The 24,616-nt window shown below is 51.0% G+C and overlaps 1 protein-coding gene and 2 pseudogenes across 1 annotated transcript; 2 read left to right on the forward strand and 1 right to left on the reverse strand.

The window, feature by feature from the left end:
• The first annotated feature begins 1,202 nt into the window (after positions 1–1,202).
• Positions 1,203–4,604, forward strand: LOC136517027 (laccase-12-like). The gene is made up of 4 exons (XM_066510538.1): positions 1,203–1,408; positions 2,419–2,944; positions 3,054–4,052; positions 4,138–4,604. Exons 1-4 carry the CDS (start codon positions 1,292–1,294, stop codon positions 4,266–4,268), a joined length of 1,773 nt encoding a protein of 590 aa, XP_066366635.1. The 5' UTR covers positions 1,203–1,291; the 3' UTR covers positions 4,269–4,604.
• Positions 4,605–4,963: 359 nt separating this feature from the next.
• LOC136515854 (transcription factor MYB3R-2-like) lies at positions 4,964–23,833 on the reverse strand (annotated as a pseudogene).
• On the forward strand, positions 6,120–7,931 carry LOC136518237 (uncharacterized; annotated as a pseudogene).
• Positions 23,834–24,616: the final 783 nt, after the last annotated feature.

Raw genomic sequence — 24,616 nt, forward strand, 5'->3', positions numbered from 1 at the left:
AGATGCTTTTTGGTGGGAAGCAGAATTATATACGGTCCTTCGTATGGAAATAATTAGAACGACTTAATAACTTCATAGGCTGCTATATATATTAATTACATAGTCAGCATAATTGCTACATATGTCTCAGTATGATTTTAATATATGGTAGGACTCTAAGGGCACGTACAGCGCCGTCTCTTCATCACCGTTTTTGTGAAAAACACCCTCATTTCACTTGGAGATGGGATATCTAACTTTTTACCATTATAACGGATGTCACATCTCCAGATAGCACTCTTAAAATTGCTCCTACATATTTACCATCGAGAGAGAGCATTTGATACATTCTTGTCATTTTCGTTGACGTGGCACACCAACTCGACCTGACAGCATAGACCGACCATAGGAAATGACATTTTTGCCCCTCATCTATTTCAAATTATAGTCGACATAATTGATGTATGTCCTTGCATGACTTGACTGAATATATGACTATAAGTTCATTTGAAGTACAATACAAATCATACTATTGTAAATCTATTATAATTCTAGAATTCTACTCTCTCTGTTTCAATTATAAGTCACTTTGACTTTTTTGTTTTATTCATTTTGGTATGTATCTAGATATAATATTATATCTAGACGCATAGATGTACGAAAAAAACAAAGTGACTTATAATTTAAAACAGATGTAGTATTTTTTTTATCCCTAATCACACATATCTATACTTCTAACATTCACTGTATATACCTGCCGGCGCACTTCAGTTTATAGTTTTGTAGCATAATTTGCGAGAAGGGGTAGACACTATCACACTAGACGCGCAGGTTGACTTTTGCCGCACTCCAAAGCTACAGAGTGCTTGCATCGCATGGACATTGGACCAGCCAGCTCTCTCGTCGATTTATCAGCAACAGGCAGCAGCAGGCTCAGCAAGCTATGCGACCGACGTTGATGCGACCGCCGAGAGTTGTTAACCAACCGGCGGATCGAGCAGCCGCGAACCGCAAACGAAAGCTACTAAACGGAGCAAAAAGCCCAAGTGCAATCGTGAAGCATGGGGCAGCACGCATGCTCCACCAGAATCGCCAAAGTAACGGAGCCATGCGTTGGATGCATGGATCACAGTCACAGAGATGGCCTGCAGCTGCATGCCTTGGCACCCACCTGTCGAGCCTATGCAATGCAAGTGCATGCCTCTCGATCCCCAGTATAAATATAGCCTACCCCCGTGCTACCAATTACCAAATCATCGCAGCACAACAGAACAGGAGTTCATTTGTCAAAGGGCCTACCAAGCTAAGAGAAATGGCGTCCTCGTCTGCTCTCCGTTCCAGCGCCTCTGTCGTAGTCGCCATGGTCGTGGCAGTGGTGCTGCTCGCCGCCATGGGAGCCGAGGCCGAGACGAGGAAGTACCAGTTCGATGTAAGCTTATTGGTTTATTATTAGTTCATTCATGCAAGCGTAGCGATCCCGTCAATCTTCACCACAGGTCCACAGCAAGTGGCAAGTGAACCGTGTGGTCATGTTAGTGAGTGACGTACTATGCGCATATGTCTATATCTATATATATATATATTTAATATTAAAGAGACAAAATTTCTCTTCACATACATTTTTTCGTCCGTGCCTCTCCGAACTAATTCTGTGTGAAATTTCTGTCCGTCTATGACCCTTGTATTTATTTTTATATATGATATATGTAGGGCTTTTTGATATAACCTAGATAGTCAGAATCCTAAAAAATAAACCTCCCGAGTAACCTGAATACTAATTCTAATCCTAATCCTAATAGAAAAAATAAGAGTACAAATCTATATTTGTACACACAAATTTCTTCCTCCATAAAATTTCTTCGTCCATCTTTACGTAACCATTTTTATGGTCGGAGTCATGAGCCGTGTTCTTCAAAGTAAATGCGTTTTTTTTTCCGCTTAGAAACCTGAGAGTACAAAATAAATATAAATATGAAAAACAAAGTAAAAAAGGACAACAATATAGCCCTTCGAACTATTAGCGCTTCCTAAAGGAGGGTTCATACTTCACACCACTATTGCATTTCTAATTCAAAACAAAACCATCAATCATATTTGAACTTTCTTCAGTTGATGGATCAAATCGTAAGCTAAGATCTTGAGTCGTTTGTTATTCAGCCGGTATAAATAAATATACTCCCAAGCTATATACATGTACCAGTGTAATTCTCATTGAGGGACAAGATAGACCTCCCTCATAATCATCTACGAATAAACTGATCCTAACATGTCGGCCACAAACTCCTAAGTCCTAACTGAGTTATATGAAAGATTATAGAATTACTATGTGGGGAGAGACAAAAAAAAAATATTCCCTGTTCTTCTTCTTTTAGTAACTCTGTTTTATGTGCATGTTTACTAGTTATAACAAATCAATCTGCAATTCTGCATGCATGGCAGGTGCAAATGACGAGCGTGACGCGGCTGTGCGGCACCAAGAGCATCGTGACGGTGAACGGGCAGTACCCGGGTCCGACGCTGTTGGCGCGGGAGGGCGACCACGTGGAGGTCAACGTGGTCAACCGCTCCCCCTACAACATCAGCATCCACTGGCACGGCGTGCGGCAGCTGCTGAGCGGGTGGGCCGACGGGCCCTCGTACATCACGCAGTGCCCGATCCAGCCCGGGCAGAGCTACGTGTACCGGTACCAGGTCGTCGGGCAGCGCGGCACGCTGTGGTGGCACGCGCACATCTCCTGGCTCCGCGCCACCGTCTACGGGCCCATCGTCATCCTGCCCCCCGCCGGCGTGCCGTACCCTTTCCCGGCGCCGGACGAGGAGGTCCCCGTCATGTTCGGCGAGTGGTGGAGGAACGACACGGAGGCGGTGATCGCGCAGGCGCTGCAGACCGGCGGCGGACCCAACGTCTCCGACGCGTACACCATTAACGGCCTCACGGGACCTCTCTACAACTGCTCCGCTCAAGGTCGTCAATGATGACGCTCTCCACAGCAGCATTGTGAGTACGTACGTGTTCTGCTTAACAATGTTCTGTACCTGATAAGAGCTGCGTGTGCTTGTCGGTGATACATCAGATACGTTCAAGCTGAAGGTGAAGCCCGGCAAGACGTACATGCTCCGGCTCATCAACGCCGCACTCAACGACGAGCTCTTCTTCTCCATCGCCAACCACACGCTCACCGTCGTCGACGTCGACGCGCTCTACGTCAAGCCCTTCACCGTGGACACCCTCGTCATCGCGCCGGGGCAGACCAGCAACGTCCTGCTCGCCACCAAGCCGACGTACCCCGGCGCGAGCTACTCAATGGAGGCGCGGCCGTACACCAACACGCAGGGCACGTTCGACAACACCACCGTCGCCGGCATCCTCGAGTACGAGGACCCTTCTTCGTCCCCCTCCGCCGGCTCTTCTTCGTCTCCATCCCAGAACAACAACAGCCTCCCGGTCTTCGCGCCGAGCCTGCCACAGATCAACGACACCAGCTTCGTGGCCAACTACACCGCGAAGCTCCGCAGCCTGGCGAGCGCGGAGTACCCGGCCGCCGTGCCGCAGGACATCGACCGGCGGTTCTTCTTCACCGTGGGGCTCGGCACGCACCCGTGCGCCGCCGCCAACGGGACCAGCTGCCAGGGCCCCAACGGGTCCCGGTTCGCGGCGTCCATCAACAACGTCTCGTTCGTGCTGCCCGCGACGGCGCTGCTGCAGGCACACTTCGCCGGCAGGTCCAACGGCGTCTACGCCACCGACTTCCCGGCGTTCCCGCTGACGCCGTTCAACTACACCGGCACGCCGCCGCCCAACAATACCAACGTGGTGAACGGGACGAAGGTGGCCGTGCTGCCGTTCGGCGCCAGCGTGGAGCTGGTGATGCAGGACACCAGCATCCTCGGCGCGGAGAGCCACCCGCTGCACCTGCACGGCTTCAACTTCTTCGTCGTCGGCCAGGGGTTCGGCAACTTTGACCCGGCCAACGACCCGGCCAAGTTCAACCTCGTCGACCCCGTGGAGCGCAACACCGTCGGCGTGCCCGCCGGCGGCTGGGTCGCCATCCGCTTCCGTGCGGACAACCCAGGTTTAATTATTTGCACTGGAATAATCCTAGCATTATTTCCGAGGCCCCAAGTCCTAACTCGAACGCACTACTGGCGTACGTGCAGGTGTGTGGTTCATGCATTGTCACCTGGAGGTGCACATGAGCTGGGGCCTGAAAATGGCATGGTTGGTGCTGGACGGGAGCCTGCCGAACCAGAAGCTGCCGCCTCCGCCATTGGATCTGCCTCAGTGCTAGGCCAATGTTGATTTCCTCAGTTCCACTGCATTATTTCCCGTCATCAATGTCTTTCCTAGTTGATGTGATTTTTTTGGCTAATGAATTATTCCTGATTGTTCAAGTGGCCATGGTTTCTGTGGCAATAGTACTATGAGAAATTGCTTCGTTCGGCGGAACTTCACTCTTACGATGAGTGCATGCTTCTTGTAATCTTTCTTGTAGCTCAAAGCTTGCCTGTAGCTTTTTGTGTCAAATTGTGTGTGTGTGTATGTATGGGTGCAATGTAACCTTGCGCTTGCCCCGGTGTAACTAATAAAAAGTGTAATGTGACTGATTTCTCTGAATTAAGATGAAGTGTGTACTGGGTCATCTTTTTCACAGTTTGGCTTAAGAGACTTGACTCACGCACTACCGACCCAATCAACCTGATCCGATCTTGTAAAAAGCTCCACCCCGACCTGACCTATGCACCCTGTAGGCCTCAGGCTGTGAAAACGACAAATTCAAGCAGCTGCACAAAGCATAAGCTCACCTTATTGATGGCTACAAAGTTACTTGGCATATACTCCAAGAAACTACCCGGTATTAGCTCCAGTTAGCCCGGTTTGGCATCACGCTAACGCTACTGGAGGGAAACAGGCATAACAGAAATATGATGCACATTGATGAACCAATTATGTATATCCCCTAGATTTATAATTATTTATAAAAAATCTTCAGGCATGGTAGCTTCATTTCATCATTGCTAAGAGTAACAAATAACTTGGACAAAAAACACTCTCGCGGAGGCAACACAGATAATTCTTAGTTTTTCATCTGTAAGTTCCTGAAGCTATGGTTTTCCTTTGTACACATTGTGCACCTTCTAATACTGAATTAGTAACTGTGAATCCACATGATGTAACTATCAAAATGCATCCTATATATGTATAAAGAAAAGTATATTAGGGTAAGACTAAGAGACGCCTTTGTACAGTGGCTGGGTGGATCAGTCCAACCGCAAAAGATTCTGTTTCTCCAGGTGATGCTTCTTTTTGTATTTAGGAACATTCGTCAGTTTAGGCTGCCAGTTGTTTCTGCGAGATAGAGAGAAAATTAGGCTGCCAGTTGCCCACCTCAGCAACAAGCCTCATGATCAAGGCGTTTCAAGGACCAAGGCATTTCAAGGACCTTGCATATATAATGTGGAGTAAAATCCAGGTATAATTGATAGAATTCCATAAGAGTTAGATAATACCTGGAGGCTGTAGAATTAAATCAGATCTAACTTGAATACTTGATTGTATGTGCAGATTCCTTGGCCAAAGTTTCCAAGCCAATCATATGCTCCTTCATTTTCTTTTCTTGCATGCTTGAAACATCTGAGTGGGAATTGGTGCATTCGGTATTCCAGGAAGCAGACTTCTTCATATTATCAGGAGTATCACAATTGTCCATCCCATCTGATGAAAAATCTAGATGCTTCTTCTCAACAGTTTTCAAGATAGCCAACCTTTTTTACCTTAGTCGATATGGAGGGGAAACATCAAAATTCCCTAAAGCAGCAGATAACCCTTCGTCATCTGGAGGACCCAAGGACAAAAATGTTGCAGTCTTGAACGAATGCGAGCTTTCTGCGGTGCACTTTTCCAAGGGAGTATGAAAACCATCACTGTTTAATATATTGGTCTTCAAATTACTATCTGTTGGAGTATGAGAGTATGAGTGTATTAGGCCCATGTATGACTAAGATACATTGCTACCCTTCTAGGGTTAGCCCAATATACTTCTACACTATTCTAGCATGGTATCAGACTAGGCTTTCCTCCCTCCCCTTCCCCAACCAGCCGCCAGGCGCCGCCGGCCGCCGGCCGGCCTCTTGCCGCCGCCATGGCTGGCCGCCCTCCCCCTCCCCCTCCCTCCCCAACCTACTTCCACGTTTTCCCCTCCCTTCCCTACCCGTCGTGGGCCCAGCGCGCGGGCGCCGGCCCCCTTGCCGCGGACGCGGATGGCCCGGCCGCCGCCGCTGTCGCTGCTGGCGTGGGCGCGGGTGCCGGCGCGGGCGCGGGCGTGGGTGGCCCAGCCGCCGCTGCGGGCGCGGGCGCAGGCGGCCCCGCCGCTACGGGTGTGGGCGCAGGCGGCCCCGCCGTCGCGGGCGCGGAAACGGGCAGCCTGCCCACTGCCGCCGCCGCCGCTGCTGCAGGGGCGGGCGCGGGCGCAGGCAGCCACACCGCTGCTGCAGGGGCGGGCGCGGGCGCAGGCAGCCACGCCGCTGCCGCTGGGGGCGCGGGGGAGACCCTGGAGCCTTTCTTCTTCCCCGCTCCCCCTCCTCTGCCGCCCCCTGCAACTCTCCAGACGGCAGGGGCCAACTCCGCTCTCGCTGCCGCTCTCGTGGCTGCACGGGCTGCTGCTGCGGACAGCCAGGCCCGGGTGCGGGCGGCCGCCCTCGCTTTGGAGCGCGAGCGCGACGCGGCTGATGCCCTGGCCCGCCAGATCGCTGAGGCGGAGCAGCTCCTCGTCCTCCCTACATCCTACGACACCGCGGCCACCTCCTCAGGCTCGACGGGTCACCGCGCGTCTCGCACCACAGTCATCTGGCACGACCCGGCCGACCCGCACGTGGCTCAGCTCCACTACCAGGCCGGGGGTGTCCAGAACATCCGACTCCTCGTCCCAGTCGTCCTCGAGCCTGAGTCGCCCTCTTACGCCCGCTGGAGGGACCTGGTTCTCCTCACCCTCCACCGCTACGCCCTCGACGACCACGTCCTAGTCGACGCCTCGGTCGCAGTCCAGACCCCATCGTGGCTGCGCCTTGACAGCGTCGTCCTCTCCTGGATCATCGGGACGATCTCCCTAGACCTCCACGACCTTGTCCGCAACTCTGCTGACGCTCGCCGGGCCTGGCTTGCGCTCGAGGGCTAGTTTCTGGGCAATGCCGAAGCCCGGGCCCTGCGTCTCGATGCGAGCTTCCGCACCTTCGTTCAGGGTGACCTCTCCGTTGGCGATTTCTGCCGGCGCATGAAGAGCATGGCGGACTCCCTCGGCGACCTTGGCTGGCCCGTGGAGGACCGCATTCTGGTCCTCAATGTCCTCCGCGGGCTCAGTGACCGCTACGCCCACCTCCGGACGTGGATCACCCGGCAGAGGCCCTTTCCCTCCTTCCTGCAGGTCCATGACGACCTTGTCATGGAGGAGCTCACTCAGGGCGTCCAGCCAGGGTCGACCTCCGCGCCAGGGTCCTCGTCTTCCTCGACTGCCCTGGCCGCTACTCCTCCGGCGCGTTCGTTCGCTCCACGCCGTCGTCGCTTCTTGGTTCTCCTCCCCCCGGGCCGGGCGGGGGTGGGGGGGGGGGCCGTGGCGGCCGCCGTCGCCACGGAGGGGGGCGTGGGGGCCGCGGGGGCCACCCCACACCGGCTCCTCCAGGGAGCCACCAGTCGCCCGCGACTCCACGGGGTGCAGCCTGGCCCTCTTTCCACAACCCGTGGTTGGGGCGCATCTCCATGTGGCCCTTCCCGGCTCCAGGTGGAGAGCCCCGCCCACCAGTGGCCTTGCTCACTGGAGCTCCTCCGGGGTTTTACTCCCCGTCTGCGTGGGCTACACCTCCCAGCGCATCTTCGTGGGTGCCACCTCCCGACACCTTGCCCGGGCCTGTCGGTTGGAACCCGGTGGCCTTGGCCAGATCCTTTAGCACCATGGCCCTGACACCGCCTGCCGGTACCGACTAGATTGCCGACTCGGGTGCCACTTACCACACTACTCCAGACCCTGGTATACTCTCCTCTATTCACCCTCCTTCTCCCTCTCATCCTTCGTCCATCATGGTCGCGAATGGTTCGTGTATTCCAGTCACGTCCGTGGGTGCCGCCGGCACTCATGGTTCCTTTCTTCTTCCTGACATTCTTGTTGCACCCTCTATGGTTCACAACCTTCTTTCTATTCGTCGTTTTATAGCTGACAATTCCTGTTCTGTTGAATTTGACTCTTCTGGTCTTACTGTAAAGGATTTGGCTTCCCAGCGTCCTCTTCTCCGATGTGACAGCACGGGACCCCTTTACACCCTTCGGCTTCCGACGTCGGCTTCCTCTTCGTCACCGTCTACTTTGTCAGCTGCCTTCGCCGCCACTCCTTCTTCCACCACTTGGCACCGTCGCCTCGGCCATCCTGGACGTGATGCTCTGACGCAGCTTAGTCGCAGTTCCGACATTGGTTGTACTCGGGCCCACGATGAGCACTTGTATCATGCGTGCCAGCTGGGCCGTCATGTTCGTCTCCCTTTTTGTTCTTCTTCTTCACATGCTACGCATGTGTTTGATCTTGTACACTGCGACCTATGGACATCTCCTGTCATCAGCATTTCTGGGTATAAATACTATCTTGTGGTGGTTGACGATTTCTCGCATTATTCATGGACTTTCCCCTTGCGTGCAAAGTCGGATACCTTCACCACTCTCCTCCACTTTTTCGCCTGGGTGTCTACTCAGTTCGGCCTTACCATCAAGGCCGTCCAGTGTGACAATGGCCGTGAGTTTGATAACGGCACCTCCCGTGCCTTCTTCCTCTCTCACGGTGTCCAGTTGCGCATGTCTTGCCCGTATACCTCCTCCTAGAACGGCAAGGCCGAGCGCATGATTCGCACCACGAACGACACCATGCGCACCCTTCTGCTCCAGGCGTCGCTTCCTGCTCGCTTCTGGGCCGAGAGTCTGCACACCTCCACCTATCTCCTTAACCGCCTTCCTTCCGCTGCCTGCCCGGCTCCCACACCACACCACGCTCTCTTTGGTACCCCTCCTCGGTATGACCACCTTCGTGTCTTCGGGTGTGCGTGTTACCCTAACACCACTGCCACCGCTCCCCACAAGCTGGCTCCCCGTTCCGCTTTGTGTGTCTTCCTTGGGTACTCCCCGGATCACAAGGGGTACCGGTGCTTTGACCTCACCTCCCGTCGGGTCCTCATCTCTCGCCACGTGGTGTTTGATGAGTCTCTCTTCCCCTTCTCCACCACCACCACACCATCTCCCACCCTCGATCCTGACCCCTTCTCTCTGTTTCCCACTGACACGGTGGTCCAGCCGCTTTTACCGCTGTCTCCTGCAGGTACTGCTTCCCCGTGCCCCTCGCCGGGCCCGTGCCCCCGCTCGCCGCCCACCAGTGACGCCCCTGGCCCTGCGCCCTGCCCGGGTCCGGAGGCGTCGCCCTCCAGAGCTGCCCCTGCCCCTCCGTCCGCAGTGGGTCCGGGGACGCCGCCTGTCGCACCTCCTGCGCGTTTCGCCCAGCCGGTGCACGTCTACCAGCGCCGTGTGCCGGCGGCAACACTGCCTCCGGCACCACCGGTGGCTCCTTCTCCGCCGGCGACCCCTACACCGCCGCCGCCGCCTCAGGCTGCCCGTGTCGCGTCGCCGGTGTACCACCCGCAACTCCTTCACCGACACCCGCGGCATGTTCACCCTATGGTGACGCGTCACGCGGCTGGTACCCTGTGGCCCTGGGCTCTCGCGACGATGCCCGACGACCCGCAGACCTCTCCTGTACCCTCTTCCGTTCGCGATGCCTTGTCGGACCCTCATTGGCACCACGCGATGGAAGAGGAGTACGCGGCTCTCCTCGTCAACCAGACATGGGATCTGGTGCCCCGTCCACCCGGATCCAACGTCGTCACCGGCAAGTGGATCTGGACACACAAGCGGTGGGCTGATGGTACCCTTGAGAGGTACAAGGCTCGCTGGGTTCTTCGGGGTTTCACTCAGCGCCCTGGAGTCGATTATGATGAGACTTTCAGCCCCGTGGTGAAGCCGGCCACCGTACGCACAGTGCTCTCCCTGGCTCTCAATCGCTCTTGGCCTGTGCATCAGCTGGACGTCAACAATGCTTTTCTCCACGGGACTCTCACCGAGACAGTCTACTGCAGCCAGCCAGCGGGGTTTGTTGACTCTTCTCGTCCGGACATGGTCTGCCGGCTCAACAAGTCTCTCTACGGCCTCAAGCAGGCCCCCCGGGCGTGGTACTCTCGGTTTGCTGCTTTCCTGCTAACACTGGGGTTTGTGGAGGCAAAGTCGGATACGTCCCTGTTTATCTATCACCATGGAGCTGAGACTGCCTATCTGCTGCTCTACGTTGATGATATTGTCCTCACAGCCTCCAGCCCGTCCTTACTCAGCCGTGTCATCGCCTCTCTTCAGCAGGAGTTTGCTATGAAGGATCTTGGTGTGCTCCACCACTTCCTCGGGGTCACTGTTCAGCCTCGCCCCACCGGCCTTCTCCTTCACCAGCGGCAGTACACTCTTGATATCCTGGAGCGTGCTGGGATGACTAACTGCAAGCCCTGCTCTACTCCAGTTGACACACAGGGCAAGCTGTCAGAGGCCGTGGGCACCACCGTGGCAGACCCCACTGCTTACCGGAGTCTTGCAGGTGCCCTTCAGTACCTCACCTTCACCAGGCCAGACATCACCTATGTAGTGCAGCAGATATGCCTTCACATGCATGATCCCCGAGAGCCTCACCTCACTGCGCTCAAGCGCCTCCTATGTTACCTCCGCGGCACTGTCGACTACGGCTTACTCCTTCAGCGGTCTTCCTCCACCGAGCTCGTCGTCTACACTGACGCCGACTGGGCCGGGTGTCCGGACACTCGGCGCTCTACCTCCGGCTACGCTGTCTTTCTGGGCGGCAACCTGGTGTCCTGGTCGTCCAAGCGCCAGCCGGTGGTCTCTCGATCCAGTGCCGAGGCGGAGTACCGAGCTGTCGCTAACGGCGTGGCTGAGGCCTCCTGGCTCCGACAGCTCCTTGCCGAGCTCCACAGCCCTCTCTCCTGGAGCACGCTGGTCTACTGCGACAACGTCAGTGCGGTGTACCTCTCCACCAACCCCGTGCAGCACCAACGGACCAAGCATGTGGAGATCGACCTACACTTTGTCCGTGATCGGGTTGCCATCGGCGATGTTCGGGTCCTACACGTCCCGACCACCTCCCAGTTTGCCGACATCTTCACCAAGGGCCTCCCGTCATCGACCTTCACCGAGTTTCGCTCCAGCCTCAACATCATTGGTGGCTAGTTGCGTCTGTGGGGGGGCTCGTGTGTGTGCTTCTTTTCATGTCCAGTCTGTAACTCCGCTGCGACGGTAGTTCAGACTGCGGGGGGGGTGTTGGAGTATGAGAGTATGAGTGTATTAGGCCCATGAGGCCCATGTATGACTAAGATACATTGCTACCCTTCTAGGGTTAGCCCAATATACTTCTACACTATTCTAGCACTATCTTGAGCATGTGATGGTTTCTCCCTTTTTCTTCGCCTTAAAATTGAAGGAGTACCTGGAAAACTTTCAGCTGCACTCTTCAATATTGATTCAACACTTAGCTGGTCTGATATTTCTCCATCCACAGGAGAGGTACTATAGCCAACGGGTGATTGGAATCCATCCCCACAGCCTTCCAATACGTGATGTGTAGAAAAAATAGGGGAATGAGAAGGGACAATATCCTCTAGCTTAGGTATCTCATAACAAAGAGAACCAAAAGAATTAGACTCATCCGGCAAGGATAATCCACAAACATTGTTGGCTGTTTTGCCTCCTGCCCTAACTGATCCTGAATACCCCATTGTATCTGTTACACTATCAAGTATCACTGCATCCACATTGAGCGGATCTTTAGGATGATCCTTGCAAAAAAAAATCTATTTCTGTGCCCTTATCATGAACAGAATCCATTTTCAGCCCTTGCATTGCTAAAGCAACAGCAGAACAATTAGCTTCTAATGCCTCACACAGAATTTCTGGTTGAGCTGTTGGCATAGAAAGAGAAAGAAAATCTGAATAGCTCTTGATATTTTTCAAATTGGAAGAATGCAGATGAGTTGTATGTTCAGAATGATCAAAAAATTCTGGGGGGTGTTTGAAATAGATATCGGGCTCCTTGTTCAAGTCAATATGGTTCCCAGAAGTTGGCAGCTTTGCATTTGCATGCTTCAAAGTATTACGAACCATATGCACAGAAACTGGTGCAGTGCTGCTGGCATTGTAGTCACCTAGCCTTTTTCTTAATGAACTATTCCAATGGTTTTTAATGGAGTTATCTGTCCTGGAGACAAGAACAAACTTACATCATAACAGGCTGAAAGTATAAGCAGTTGCTTAATTCAATGAGATAATTTATGGTGGCGAAAGAATGCAACGAATAGAAAATTAGAAATACATTTCACTATTTTGTTGAGAGTTTCAAATCTAGCAGCAAATCACTAATAGTTTTGGCAGTCATGTATTACCATACTAGGAGGATGTGAGATGAAGTAAAGTTACTTTCCAACCATTTCAACTTATAAATATAATGTTTTTGGCACTAATAAGCAGAGGAGCAACGTACTGAACTGCACATCAGATACAAAGATTACAAATGTGTAACTAGATGGCTTCCCATAGACAAGGACTCAAATTCATAATCCTAAAATGAAATATAACTAAATGTTGAAAGAACTGTCCTAAAATTTAAGGTTGGCTATAAAACTGGACTGGTGATAAAAGACACATCCGGACAATATTCCCACACCTAACATGCACATCAACAGTGGGTAAATACCAAGTAGTCATGTTCAGTAAAAGGTCCTATTATTTCATTACACAGCTGACCAACATTTCTATGGAGCTAAAACATGAAGTCTTCATGACTAGTACAATTCCTGCATTTATATAATGAATAACTGGCCTCTTAAATATAACATGCAAATATTTCAAGTAACATCAAAACCAACATATGGCTAAATCCATAAAGTAAAAAAATATTTTTCTTTCTTGATGAATACGTAGGAAGCCATAATAAACAAACAAATGTTAAAGAGGATGATATTGTGAAGTAGTACCTTCCAGGAAGAAGCTTCGCAATTTCTGCCCATTTGTTCCCATGCAAACGATGAGCATCAGCAACCACACACTCCTCCTCAACAGTCCATGGCATCTTATTTATTTGAGGATCCAAATGATTATGCCACCTAAATTATGAGTACCATCAAAAATGAAATGAGATATCTTTAGGTTCTTTATTCTGGCAAACTTGAAACTTCTTAAGAAACATGGAAAATACATGGAATCTTGCAATGTTTATAGGTATTCATTATTAGACAAAGGCCATTAGGCTTTGTATATTCCTTGATGATAGATTACAGAAGGGATTACACTTATATAGGAGAGAGAGGAGATGGCCCAAGGGGCCAGCAGTGTGAAAGGGCCAGTATAGCTGGCGCCTGCACAGATAGCTAGGAGATTACAGTAAAGGAGCAAATAATTCTAACACCCCCCCGCAGTCGGAACGTCGGTGGAGCGAACGTTCAGATTGGAGCGAAAGTCCATGAACACAGAAGACGGAAGCCCTTTGGTGAAGACATCTGCGAACTGTGAGGTGGTGGGAACGTGAAGCACACGAACAGCACCAATAGCAACGCGTTCTCGGACGAAGTGGAGGTCGATTTCCACGTGCTTGGTGCGCTGATGCTGAATGGGGTTGGAGGAGAGGTAGATGGCACTGACGTTGTCGCAGTAGACGAGGGAGGCAGTCTGTAAAGGGTGGTGCAGCTCCTGTAGAAGTTGTTGCAGCCAGGATGCTTCGGCAACGCCGTTGGCAATAGCCCGATACTCAGCCTCGGCACTCGACCGAGAGACAGTGGGCTGCTGCTTGGAGGACCAGGAGATGAGACTGCCCCCGAGGAAGACCGCATAGCCGGTGGTGGAGCGTCGAGTGTCAGGGCAGCTGGCCCAATCCGCATCAGTATACACAACAAGTTGCGTTGGAGTAGACCGAGGAATAATCAGACCGAAGCTGAGGGTGCCCTGAAGGTACCGAAGGATCCGCTTGGCAGCCACAAGGTGAACTTCCCGGGGATCATGCATGTGAAGGCAGATTTGCTGGACAGCATACGCAATGTCGGGTCGAGTAAATGTCAGGTACTGGAGTGCACCTGCAAGGCTGCGGTAGGCAGTGGGATCAGCAACAGGAAGACCGGCATCTGCAGGAACTTTGGCACAGGTGTCGACAGGAGTGGAGCAAGGCTTACAGTCGCTCATCCCATGGCGAGCAAGAATGCCCAGGATGTACTGACGCTGTGACAGAGTGAGGTGATCCTTGTGGCGCTAAACTGCCACATCGAGGAAATGATGAAGGGGGCCAAGGTCCTTCATGGCAAACTCGTTCTTGAGTGCTGCAATCAGGCGATGCAGGAGCTGCTCGGAGGAGGCAGTGAGGACGATGTCATCGACATAGAGAAGCAAGTAGACTGTCTCGGTGCCACGGCGAAGTATGAAGAGGGATGTATCGGACTTTGCTTCACTGAAACCCAAAGAAAGCAGGAAGGAGGCAAACCGGCTGTACCATGCCCGTGGAGCCTGTTTTAGTCCATAGAGGGATCTGTTGAGCTTGCATCCATGACTAGGAAGTGCAGGATCACCAAAACCAGTGGGTTGTGAGCAGTAGACTGTTTCTGACAGGGTCCCATGGAGGAAGGCGTTTTTCACATCAAGTTGATGAATCGGCCAATCCCGGGAGTGATCCAAGGTGAGGACAGTCCGGACGGTAGCAGGCTTGACGACGGGGCTGAATGTCTTGTCGTAATCAACGCCGGGACGTTGGGTGAACCCGCGAAGCACCCAGCGAGCCTTGTATCTGTCCAGGGAACCATCGGCATGAAACTTATGCTTGAAGATCCATTTGCCGATGACCACATTTGCCTTGGCAGGACGGGGAACGAGATCCCAAGTGTTGTTGTCCTGTAGGGTAGCATACTCTTCCATGGCCCGACGCCAGTGTGGGTCGGCGAGGGCGTCACGACAGGAGTGTGGTAGAGGTGACAGAGCCTCAGTGTGCAACGCGAGGCGCGGCTATCGGTAACCGGACTTCCCGCGGGTCGCCATGCCATGAGTGTTGGCAACTGGCGGGATGGGGACAGCTCCTGTTGGAAGAGGAGGGTCACCCTTGACGAAGCGCGGTGGTGAAGGAATCATGTTGGAGCGTCGAGGAGGTGGTCCAACAGGGGACGCAGGTGGCGAGCTGGGGGCGGGTGGACGCCGAGTGTAGACATGAATGACCGGTGGTTTGTTGAAGGAGGACGCCGGAGGTAGTTGTACAGGGGGTGCCACCATGGGCGCCTGTACAGAAGGACCCGTGGGCACCAGAGCAGAGGGCGCCGGGGGCGCCTCTACAGAGGGCGCCATGGGCACCGACGAAGTGGGCGCCTGTCCCGAGGGCGCCATGGGCGTCGGCGAAGTGGCCGTCTGTACAGAGGGCACCATGGGCGCCTGTACAGGTCGAGCTGGAGAGGAGCCCGGTGGCCGGGGCATGAAGCCCGGCGGAGGCTGCCGGAGGGCCGGTGCGCCCAAGGTGGGCACCGGCGGGGAGAGCACACGGGCGGGCAGAGGGCCAGCAGCCCACGGTGTACCTGCAGGTGGAAGTAAAACTGACGATGAATCGTCATTAGTTAGAAAATCAAGCTCGTGTGTGGGTGGCGAAGGTCGACGGAGGGAGAAAGGGAATGTTGTCTCGTCGAAGACAACATGGCGTGAGATGATGACGCGGTTTGTGGCGAGGTCAAGGCACCTATACCCCTTGTGGTCAGGAGAATAGCCAAGAAAGACGCACAAGGAAGATCGTGGAGCGAGCTTGTGAGGAGTGGTGGCGGTGAGGTTGGGGTAGCAGGTGCACCCGAAAGCTCGAAGGTCATGGTAGGAGGGGAGAGTGCCATGGAGGGCAAAGAAGGGAGTGCTCATGTTCAGGGTCTTGGTTGGGAGGCGATTGATGAGGAGAGTGGCGGTGGCAAGGGCATCAGCCCAGTAAGAGGGGGGCATGGATGCTTGGAAGAGCAAGGTGCGGGTGACGTTGTTGACGGTGCGAAGCATGCGCTCGGCTTTGCCATTTTGCTGCGAGGTGTAGGGGCATGACATGCGAAGGGTGACACCTTTGGCAGAAAAGAAAGCGCGCGACGCGGAGTTGTCAAACTCACGCCCGTTGTCACACTGCACGGTCTTGATGGTGCAACCAAACTGAGTGAGCACATAGGCGAAAAAATTGGAGAGAGCATTAAAGGTGTTAGACTTTAGTTTAAGAGGGAAAGTCCAAACAAAATGCGAGCAATCATCAATAATGACTAGATAATATTTGAAACCGGATACACTGATGATTGGGGAAGTCCACAAATCACAATGTATCAAGTCGAAATTTTTAGTTACACGAGACAAGGAATTGTTAAAAGGCAAGCAGACATGACGCCCAAGCTGGCAAGCATGGCAGAGAGTGTCATCGTTGGGCTTGCTGCAGATGATGGAGGACGACTTGGCAAGAGTCTGAAGAGTAGCCTTCCCGGGATGACCGAGCCGATAATGCCCAAGTAGTGGAGGAGGGAGTGGCCACGAGAGCGCAGGAACCGGATGGTGATGTCGGGAGCTGCAAGGTGTAAAGGGGTCCCGAGCTGTCACAGCGAAGGAGGAGGTTCCTGGTATGAAGATCCTTCACAGAAACACCAAGAGGGTCAAACTCGACAGAAACAAGATTATCAGTGGTGAATTTCCAAATTGACAAGAGATTTCTAATAATGTCAGGGGCAATGAGAACATTGTTGAGGCGAAATGGGCCAGGGAGGGTTGAGTAGCCGGTGCCAACAACCGGAAGAGTGGCGCCATTTCCCACAATAATTGAAGAAGGAAAGGAGGAGGTTGGTGACATGGTGACCATACCAGGAGTGCCGGCTATGTGAGAGGAAGCACCCGAGTCGAAGACCCAATCTGAGGTGCTTGACGGCGGAGTGAGGGTGACGGTGCTGAAAGCGTTGGCGAGACCCTCAGTAGTCCAGGGCGACGGCGAGGTGGGCGCCTGCTGGGGCGCCTGGTAGTATGCCCCGGGGACCGACGGAGGAGCGAAGTAACCCGAGGGCACCCCGGCCATGAGAGCTTGCTGTGGCGGTGGACCGCGAGAGCCGCCTGGGTTGGACTCGGGCCACATCTGGATGGACCCGGTCCATGGGTTGAAGAAGGATGGCCACTGTTGGCCATTTGGTGGGCTGGCTTGAGTGCCGGCTTGGGCGCCGCCGTGGCCGCGTCCACCGCGGCGACGTCGTCCGCGGTTATTGCCGTTGCCGGACTGCTGGCCCCCAGCAGCCTGAGGATGGCGTGAAGGAGAAGGGGTGTGGCCGAGCTGCTGTCCCCCAGCAGGCTGTGGAGGGCACTGAGGAGCAGGGGACGGAGCAGGCGGCTTGCTGGACGGCGCGGTGACGAGGGCCGAGGGCGGAGCTGAAGGTGACGCCATGTTGAGTTCGGCCAGCCTCAGGTCAGCATGGACGTCGGCGAAGGATGGGAAGGGCTTTTGCCACGTGACGAGCTGCGACATGAACTGGAAGCGTTCGTTAAGGCCGCGCAGCACATTCAACACCAGGGTCCGGTCTAGGACGGGTTCGCCAAGGTCGGCGAGCGCGTCCACCATGTGCTTCATCTTGTGACAGTATTCATCCACAGATAGAGCACCCTGGCAGAGAGTGTGGAACTCGGCGTCGAGGAGCATGGCGCGTGATTCACGGTTGTTGAAGAATTGCTGCTCGAGGCCGAGCCACGCCGCCCGAGTAGTGATGCCATCACGCTCGTGGACGACGTCGAGGAGGTCAGGGGCGATGGTGTTGAAGATCCATGAGACGACAACACAGTCCATGCGGGACCATGCCGCATCGTGGAGGTGGATGGCGTCGCTGAGGACGTGGTCCTTCAGGGCAAACCAGCCGAGGATGAGCAGGATGAAACCGCGCCATTTGGAGTAGTTTGAGGCTTGCAGATCAAGAACAATAGGAATGAGGTTCTTGATGTTCTGCACAGCGGCCGCCTGCCTATGAAGATGGGCGACAGCCGCAGTCTCCGTGGCGATGGAGTTGGCATCGCCCTCCGAGTCGTCGTCGCGGTGATGCTCGGGGTGGAGCCGCGCGCGGAGGGCCGTGGCCTGCTATTCCAGCAGGTCAGCCTGCTCGCGCTCCAAGTCGAGAGCGGCGGCGGCAGCGCGGACCCGCTCCTGGGCGGCGGCGGCGGACTTGAGGAGGTCCGCCTCCTCCTTGAGTTGGGTGCTGCGCGCCTACTTGGGGAGTCGCGCAGGGAGGCGGCCTCAACTTCCAGAGCCTTGGCGGCGGCGAGCGCCTCGTCGCGGAGCTTGGTCGCGGCGGCGGCGGCCGAGGCGCCGGAGCCGGAATCGCCGCCGGAGGAAAGAGCAGCCATGGGTACGGGAACCGGCGGGGTACGCGCGGCGGCCGGAGGAGGGCGCACGGCGGCCGTTGGGGCGGGCGCAGCAGCCAGAGCGCGGCGGTCGGAGAGGCGCGCGCGTGGGTCGGGGCTGGGCGGCGGCAGAGAGTAGCGGAAGCAGGGGATACGATTAGACTGATACCATATTAGACAAAGGCCATTAGGCTTTGTATATTCCTTGATGATAGATTACAGAAGGGATTACACTTATATAGGAGAGAGAGGAGATGGCCCAAGGGGCCAGCAGTGTGAAAGGGCCAGTATAGCTGGCGCCTGCACAGATAGCTAGGAGATTACAGTAAAGGAGCAAATAATTCTAACATTCATATTAACTAATATCTCATATTTATTAGTCCCACAGTCTGGGAATATCAAGCCCAACAAAAGAACTTCAGAAATAAAAGACTGCCAACCATTTTATCATGTTTAATAAGAAAAGATATTTCAATTAAATTGATTAAGAAAGAAATCATACTACATTCAGCCTTTTCTCCAACCAAAAAAAAAGGTATACATGCCATTTGCATACCAATGGCGCATGATTCTGCAGCTGTGGGCAAATCACAACATCCTTTATTACCTCGATGCAACACTAGGAAATCATGGCTCCAATAGATCCCTTCACCTCATACCTAGTGTATCAAAGTTTATATGGCGCCCATGGTAAACTAAACATAAAGTCCTCTAGGGATGAGACTGCACAGGAGTGCTTCGGCATTGGAGTTTGAGAACCAAAAGACAGGAAGATTTTTATCTAGAACATTTATTCTGATTTGTGAATAGGAGTTGGGCTGTATGTTTCTAATAGAAGCTGAGCTGGCATTCGATATTTTGTGTTCCCCGGCAGTTTTTATGTTGATGATGAAATTTAACAAACTGCTAAGTGACTTGGCCAAATGAAACACGTCACTAAGAAATCTCAGAGAAAAAACAGATCACTCTGAATTCAAATTTAAAGGCAAAATGGAAATGCAAAATATAAATGCAGCATTCCACTAATAATTTGTTTGTATCAACACCCTTGGTACATCATTATATGAATACCTCTCTCGGCATTGTTTGCCAATGCGACCATCTAGTGACCTTGCTATAACGGACCATTTTTGGGGGCCATGCTTCTTAACCATATTGATAATGATATCAACTTCCTGTAAGGATCCAATGATAAATTATTATAATTATAAATACAAAATTTGCAAGCATTCATTTTGTAGGACTGAGAATATGAACTGGACAAACCTCTTGGGTCCAAGGACCTTTTTTAAGTTCAGGATTAAGAACTTTTTGCCATCTATGCAGGCATTGTACCGCTGTTCTATCAGGGAAAGATTGAGCTACATACAGACAACAAATCTGAAGTTAGCTTAATACATTTGTGATTTCTTTCTGCAAGGTTACAAAGAAAGGATGAAACCTACTAGGTACTCAAAGTCTAAGTAGCTCAATTTCATTGTAATGAAGTACACTTGAATGTTGAATCCCCTTCAACATGAGCTCTATCTTGAACATTTAAAACAAGAATATGGGGGAGGAAACAGAAATTGAAAATAAATGGAAATGATTTGGGAATGCCTTGTAAATCCACTATGAGTCTATGATACAACACATTCTAGCGAATGTATTCTTAGAAATATGAGTGTGTGGGTGTGTGTGTTGTAAGGGTTCTTATCCCTTTTTCTTCTTAATATAAAGATACACAGCTCTCCTACTTGTTCAACTAAAAAATACAACACATTCTAAACAAAGCTAAAGAGTAAAAGGACTTCACTGGAATCACAGTCACCAGCCCTATTTCTAATGTCCAAGACAGAACTTAATGACATTATCTTCAGAATCATTTTTATTTAAGGATTCCTATTTATCCACTTTTGTTCCCTTCAAGGCTTCAAACCCTTCAAATTAAAATTTGAGGCTACCTCAAGTACTGCTGCAATAATGAACTCAGTCTATGTATCCAGTATGCACACATATGAGCAGATTGACAACTAACTTCAGAGGAAAAACAAGTTGAGGACTTTCTACCCCGAAACACAAATAATAATACCAGAAATTTCTGCACCCAATAAGTAGAAAAACTTTGTGACACAAGAATTGTATGCATAAGAAAATAAATTCATGGTTACTAGTTTTCTCAGAATTGACTGTTGAAATACACAGGGATGCAGAGCATAAAGGAGAAAGCAAACCTATCTTCTTCCATTTTTTTCCCTCACAAGCATAAACTGCATTCCGCAATGTTTCATCCTGCAGCCACACAAAAAAGGCTATAAGCAAAGAGTTGAGCATTTGTGCTGAAAACCAAGATTGAAAATCAAGCATTAGTGCAGAATTAGTGGCCTGCCGTGATGGGGCAACGGATGCAATAGTGACGCAAAGTAATGTAAAATGCAAGTATAAGAAAGGTTGAGTATTTTTTTATATTTTCTTATGCAAAAAAAGGAAAAAGGATGGTTAATTGTAACTGGAAATATAGATACATAAGATGGAACTCTATTGAACATACACTGAATTAACTCAGAATGACGTAGAAATGAGTTCAGAGAACATTATGTGCCTCTTCTAATGTCCAGCCACCCTTAGCTCTCCTTACAGGGCCACTTGTTCGCCTGACATGTAGGATTTGGTCAGTAACATTAAAATAAGATATAAACATTCATGTAATGAGAAACTAACTAGGATCGAGCACAAAAAAGGACAAGTTACAATGGATAGACTGCCTATTGTAAAAAACAACATCTATGACAGCACAGCCAAGAAACCAATTCTAGTAACCTGGGTTTCTCAGCCATTATTCAAGTATAAGCTTCAACTTATCTTTTCTTTCAACAAGTAGCTTACAATCATTAAATGCTTTATCAGGATTTAAAACATGAGGAAATCTTTAAAACAACTTAATATTTGTTGAAACGATGAACATTTGCTTGTGGGGAGTTCGTGGTTAGTATGATAAACATGTTCTCTTCGAAAAAAGTGGTTTGTTGAAAGTTGTGGAGTCCGTGTTATAAAATAAGTGTGGACCTCAAAATGGGCAAAAATTATTAATTATTGAATTACTGTCAGTGTATCTCCCTGGTCAATTATTTTTAACTCCATACATTTCGCCTAAATATCAATAAATTACCTCAAAAGTACTCTTTTTTAAACATTTATTCCTACATAGTCATCTTGAGAGCCATTACTAACATCACCACATCAGAGCAAGGGAAGCCAAAAGATATAGAACTCCTAGTTTCCTATACGACTGGGGTGCAATCATCAGCTATAGAAATATTTAAAACTTCCAGAAACATAAACACTAGTAAAATTAGTCAACAACTATTTATTTATCTAAAGATGCAGAACTCCATGATATCAAATTTGTATAAACTACTATTGATGGGAAAAACGAAGAATGAGTCTACATACTTTTGCAAAGTTTAGCCAGAAACATCATGAACACTATATTAAACAATGAATAACTGCTTTCTCCATCGCAAATCGTCATAATGTAAACAAAAGGAACAATTTATCTACATATTGAATATGATAGCCTTTGCAAAAGTTATTCAACAAATAATTCGATAAACAAATTGCTCAGACTACGATGTATCACCCATTCACCACACCACCTTCATAACCAACAGAAATCGCCATTCTCTCCGATGTTAAAACCATTGCAAAGTACCTTCAACATGCTTCTCGCAAGAAAAATAACTGCAGTTCCTAAAGTTGAGAAATGTACAAATCAACGAAATCTTTCAATGAACCAACAAAAGAATGGCAGAAGGGAAGCATAGCATATCCACAAATGGACAACTAGAAATGCCATTACTTGTGTCCTTTCCAAACAACTACGACCCTGAACCTCAAAAATATAACGTCCAAACCAAATGAATCCACTGTGCATCACAATTCCTAATAACAGAACAGATATGTCACATAGTCTTACAAATATAACAAATACACTCACATTTGAAACCTGTCATTTTAGATCCACTAAAACCTCGATAATATATAGCATTTAAGAAATTAGTTTTTCTACAAAATCAATATCAGTACACCATATAATGACATAAAGTTTCAGTCAAAAAAGACTCAACTCGCAAGACCATGTGTTTCTCGACATTACAAGAACATGACAGCTCGAAGCAACTTATAGCTTCTAGCTTCAACAACACTATGCTACCTGCAAAAGCTCACGCCTTTGTTGTCCCAACAGTCAACGCAGGGCGCCAGAGTAAGGTTTACTGACATCCGAAAGGCAACGACATGTTCTCGAGAATAAAACTACCAGGCGAACCAGCTAACTTGACAAACTATTAGAAACACCACTTTTCCAAGGCAAATGAAAATCACATCCAATCCACGATCCGATGAACTAAGCACACAAGCGTCCGAATGAAGTAAGCAACCACTAGAACACACCAGCAGAGTCTCAATTCTCGAATGGTTCACAGCGGCGGAGAGTACTACCTGCGACCAGAGACTGAGTTCGCCGGGCTGAACACCACCGGCGACATCCCCGCGCCGGCTTCATAGCTTGTTGCGTCTGAAGCTGACGGCAAAGGGCTCGATGCCGCCAGATTGGACCAGTTCCACGCGCTCCCCTCGTCCTCCACTTTCACCGCCGCCATGGCGACCACCTACCGCCGCAACTACCTCATCACCACTGTAGCCACCTAAAACCGCATAGAAATGGGGAACAAACAAAGCTTCAGTTAAAATTCCCTAGAAACGCTTGAAAAGACAGAATCAAAGGGGCGTCGACGCTTTACAAACAGCAAAACCCCTAGATCGGGGAATCAGGGAGGATCGAGCCGGAGAAGGAGATGGCGCGAAGAGAGCGCGTAGAGAGCGCAAGGCGGGGAGGGCGGCCCGAAACCCTAGGCGGGATAAAAGCGCGACCGTTTTGCCAGGAGCATTACTTCGTTTTGCCGGGAGCATTACTGAAGATGCTCGCCGGTAAGAAGTTCGAAAGCACCTATGTATTAACACTTTTTTTCCTCCTAAGTCAGCCCGTTCGCTTGGCTGAAATTGGTTGAAAAAACAGGCCAAAGCTGAATTGTTGTGAGAGAAAAACACTGTTTCGACTGAAAAAAGAATCTGAATAAGCCAGCTTTTAAGGTAAGCCGAACGGAGCCAATATGCTCTGGAAAAAGTCTCAAATACCCTCACGTCGCTTCTTCACCGTGCATCTACGACACCTCGTGCATCTACCTCGTGGGAATGTAGCGCCTGCGACCTATGCACCCGTGGTTGCCTCGTCGAGCGCCCCGGCAGAGCACGCCTGCTCGCTCGGGCTGCCGCCTCATGCGCCATAGCTGAACTCACTGCGACCGTCTGTCTCCTGTGCCTGGCGGAGCTCATCACAGCCATGGTCTCCTGTACCCTGGCCGAGCTCGCCTCGCCCTCGGTGTTCCGCTCCTAAGCCGGGCGCCTACTTCAAGGGCTCGACGAGTCCGCCACCGTCCGCGCCCGTCGTCGACCAGCCACTGTCCACGCCCGCCACCGACCAGCCACCGTCCGCACTGAAAGCTCTAGTTTGGTTTTGGTGAATTGATGAAACCCTAAGTGCTAACCTAGTTTATCAAGTGATCATGAGATAGGTAGCACATTCCAAGTGCTGAAGTAAATGAAGATCATGATGATGGTGATGCCGTGGTGATGATCAAGCGCTTGGACTTGAAAAGAAGAAAGAGAAAAACAAAAGGCTCAAGACAAAGGTATAAATTGTATGAGCTATTTTGTTTTGGTGATCGAGACACTTAGCGAGTATGATCATATTTAGGTTCGATAGCCGTACTATTAAGAGGGGTGAAACTCGTATCGGAATACAGTTATCAAAGTGTCACTAGATGCTCTAACTCATTGCATATGCATTTAGGATCTAGTGGAGTGCTAACACCCTTGAAAATGTTTGTGAAAATATGCTAACACATGTGCACAAGGTGTTACACTTGGTGGTTGGCACATTTGAGCAAGGGTTAGGAACTTCACCGGCGGAGTGTTCGCCCGTAGCGTGCGGACAGTCCGATGGTGCCACCAGCGCCCTAGACAGAAAAGACGAAGGTCACTGTAAGTGATCGGACGCTGGTCTCGGTTGGACCGGCGCGTCCAGTCAGTGGCAGCAGAGGGCACGCAGCATCGGTCTCTGACCGG

This window comes from Miscanthus floridulus, chromosome 17 (genome assembly GCF_019320115.1).
Source record: "Miscanthus floridulus cultivar M001 chromosome 17, ASM1932011v1, whole genome shotgun sequence".
NCBI classification, from domain to species: Eukaryota; Viridiplantae; Streptophyta; class Magnoliopsida; order Poales; family Poaceae; genus Miscanthus; species Miscanthus floridulus.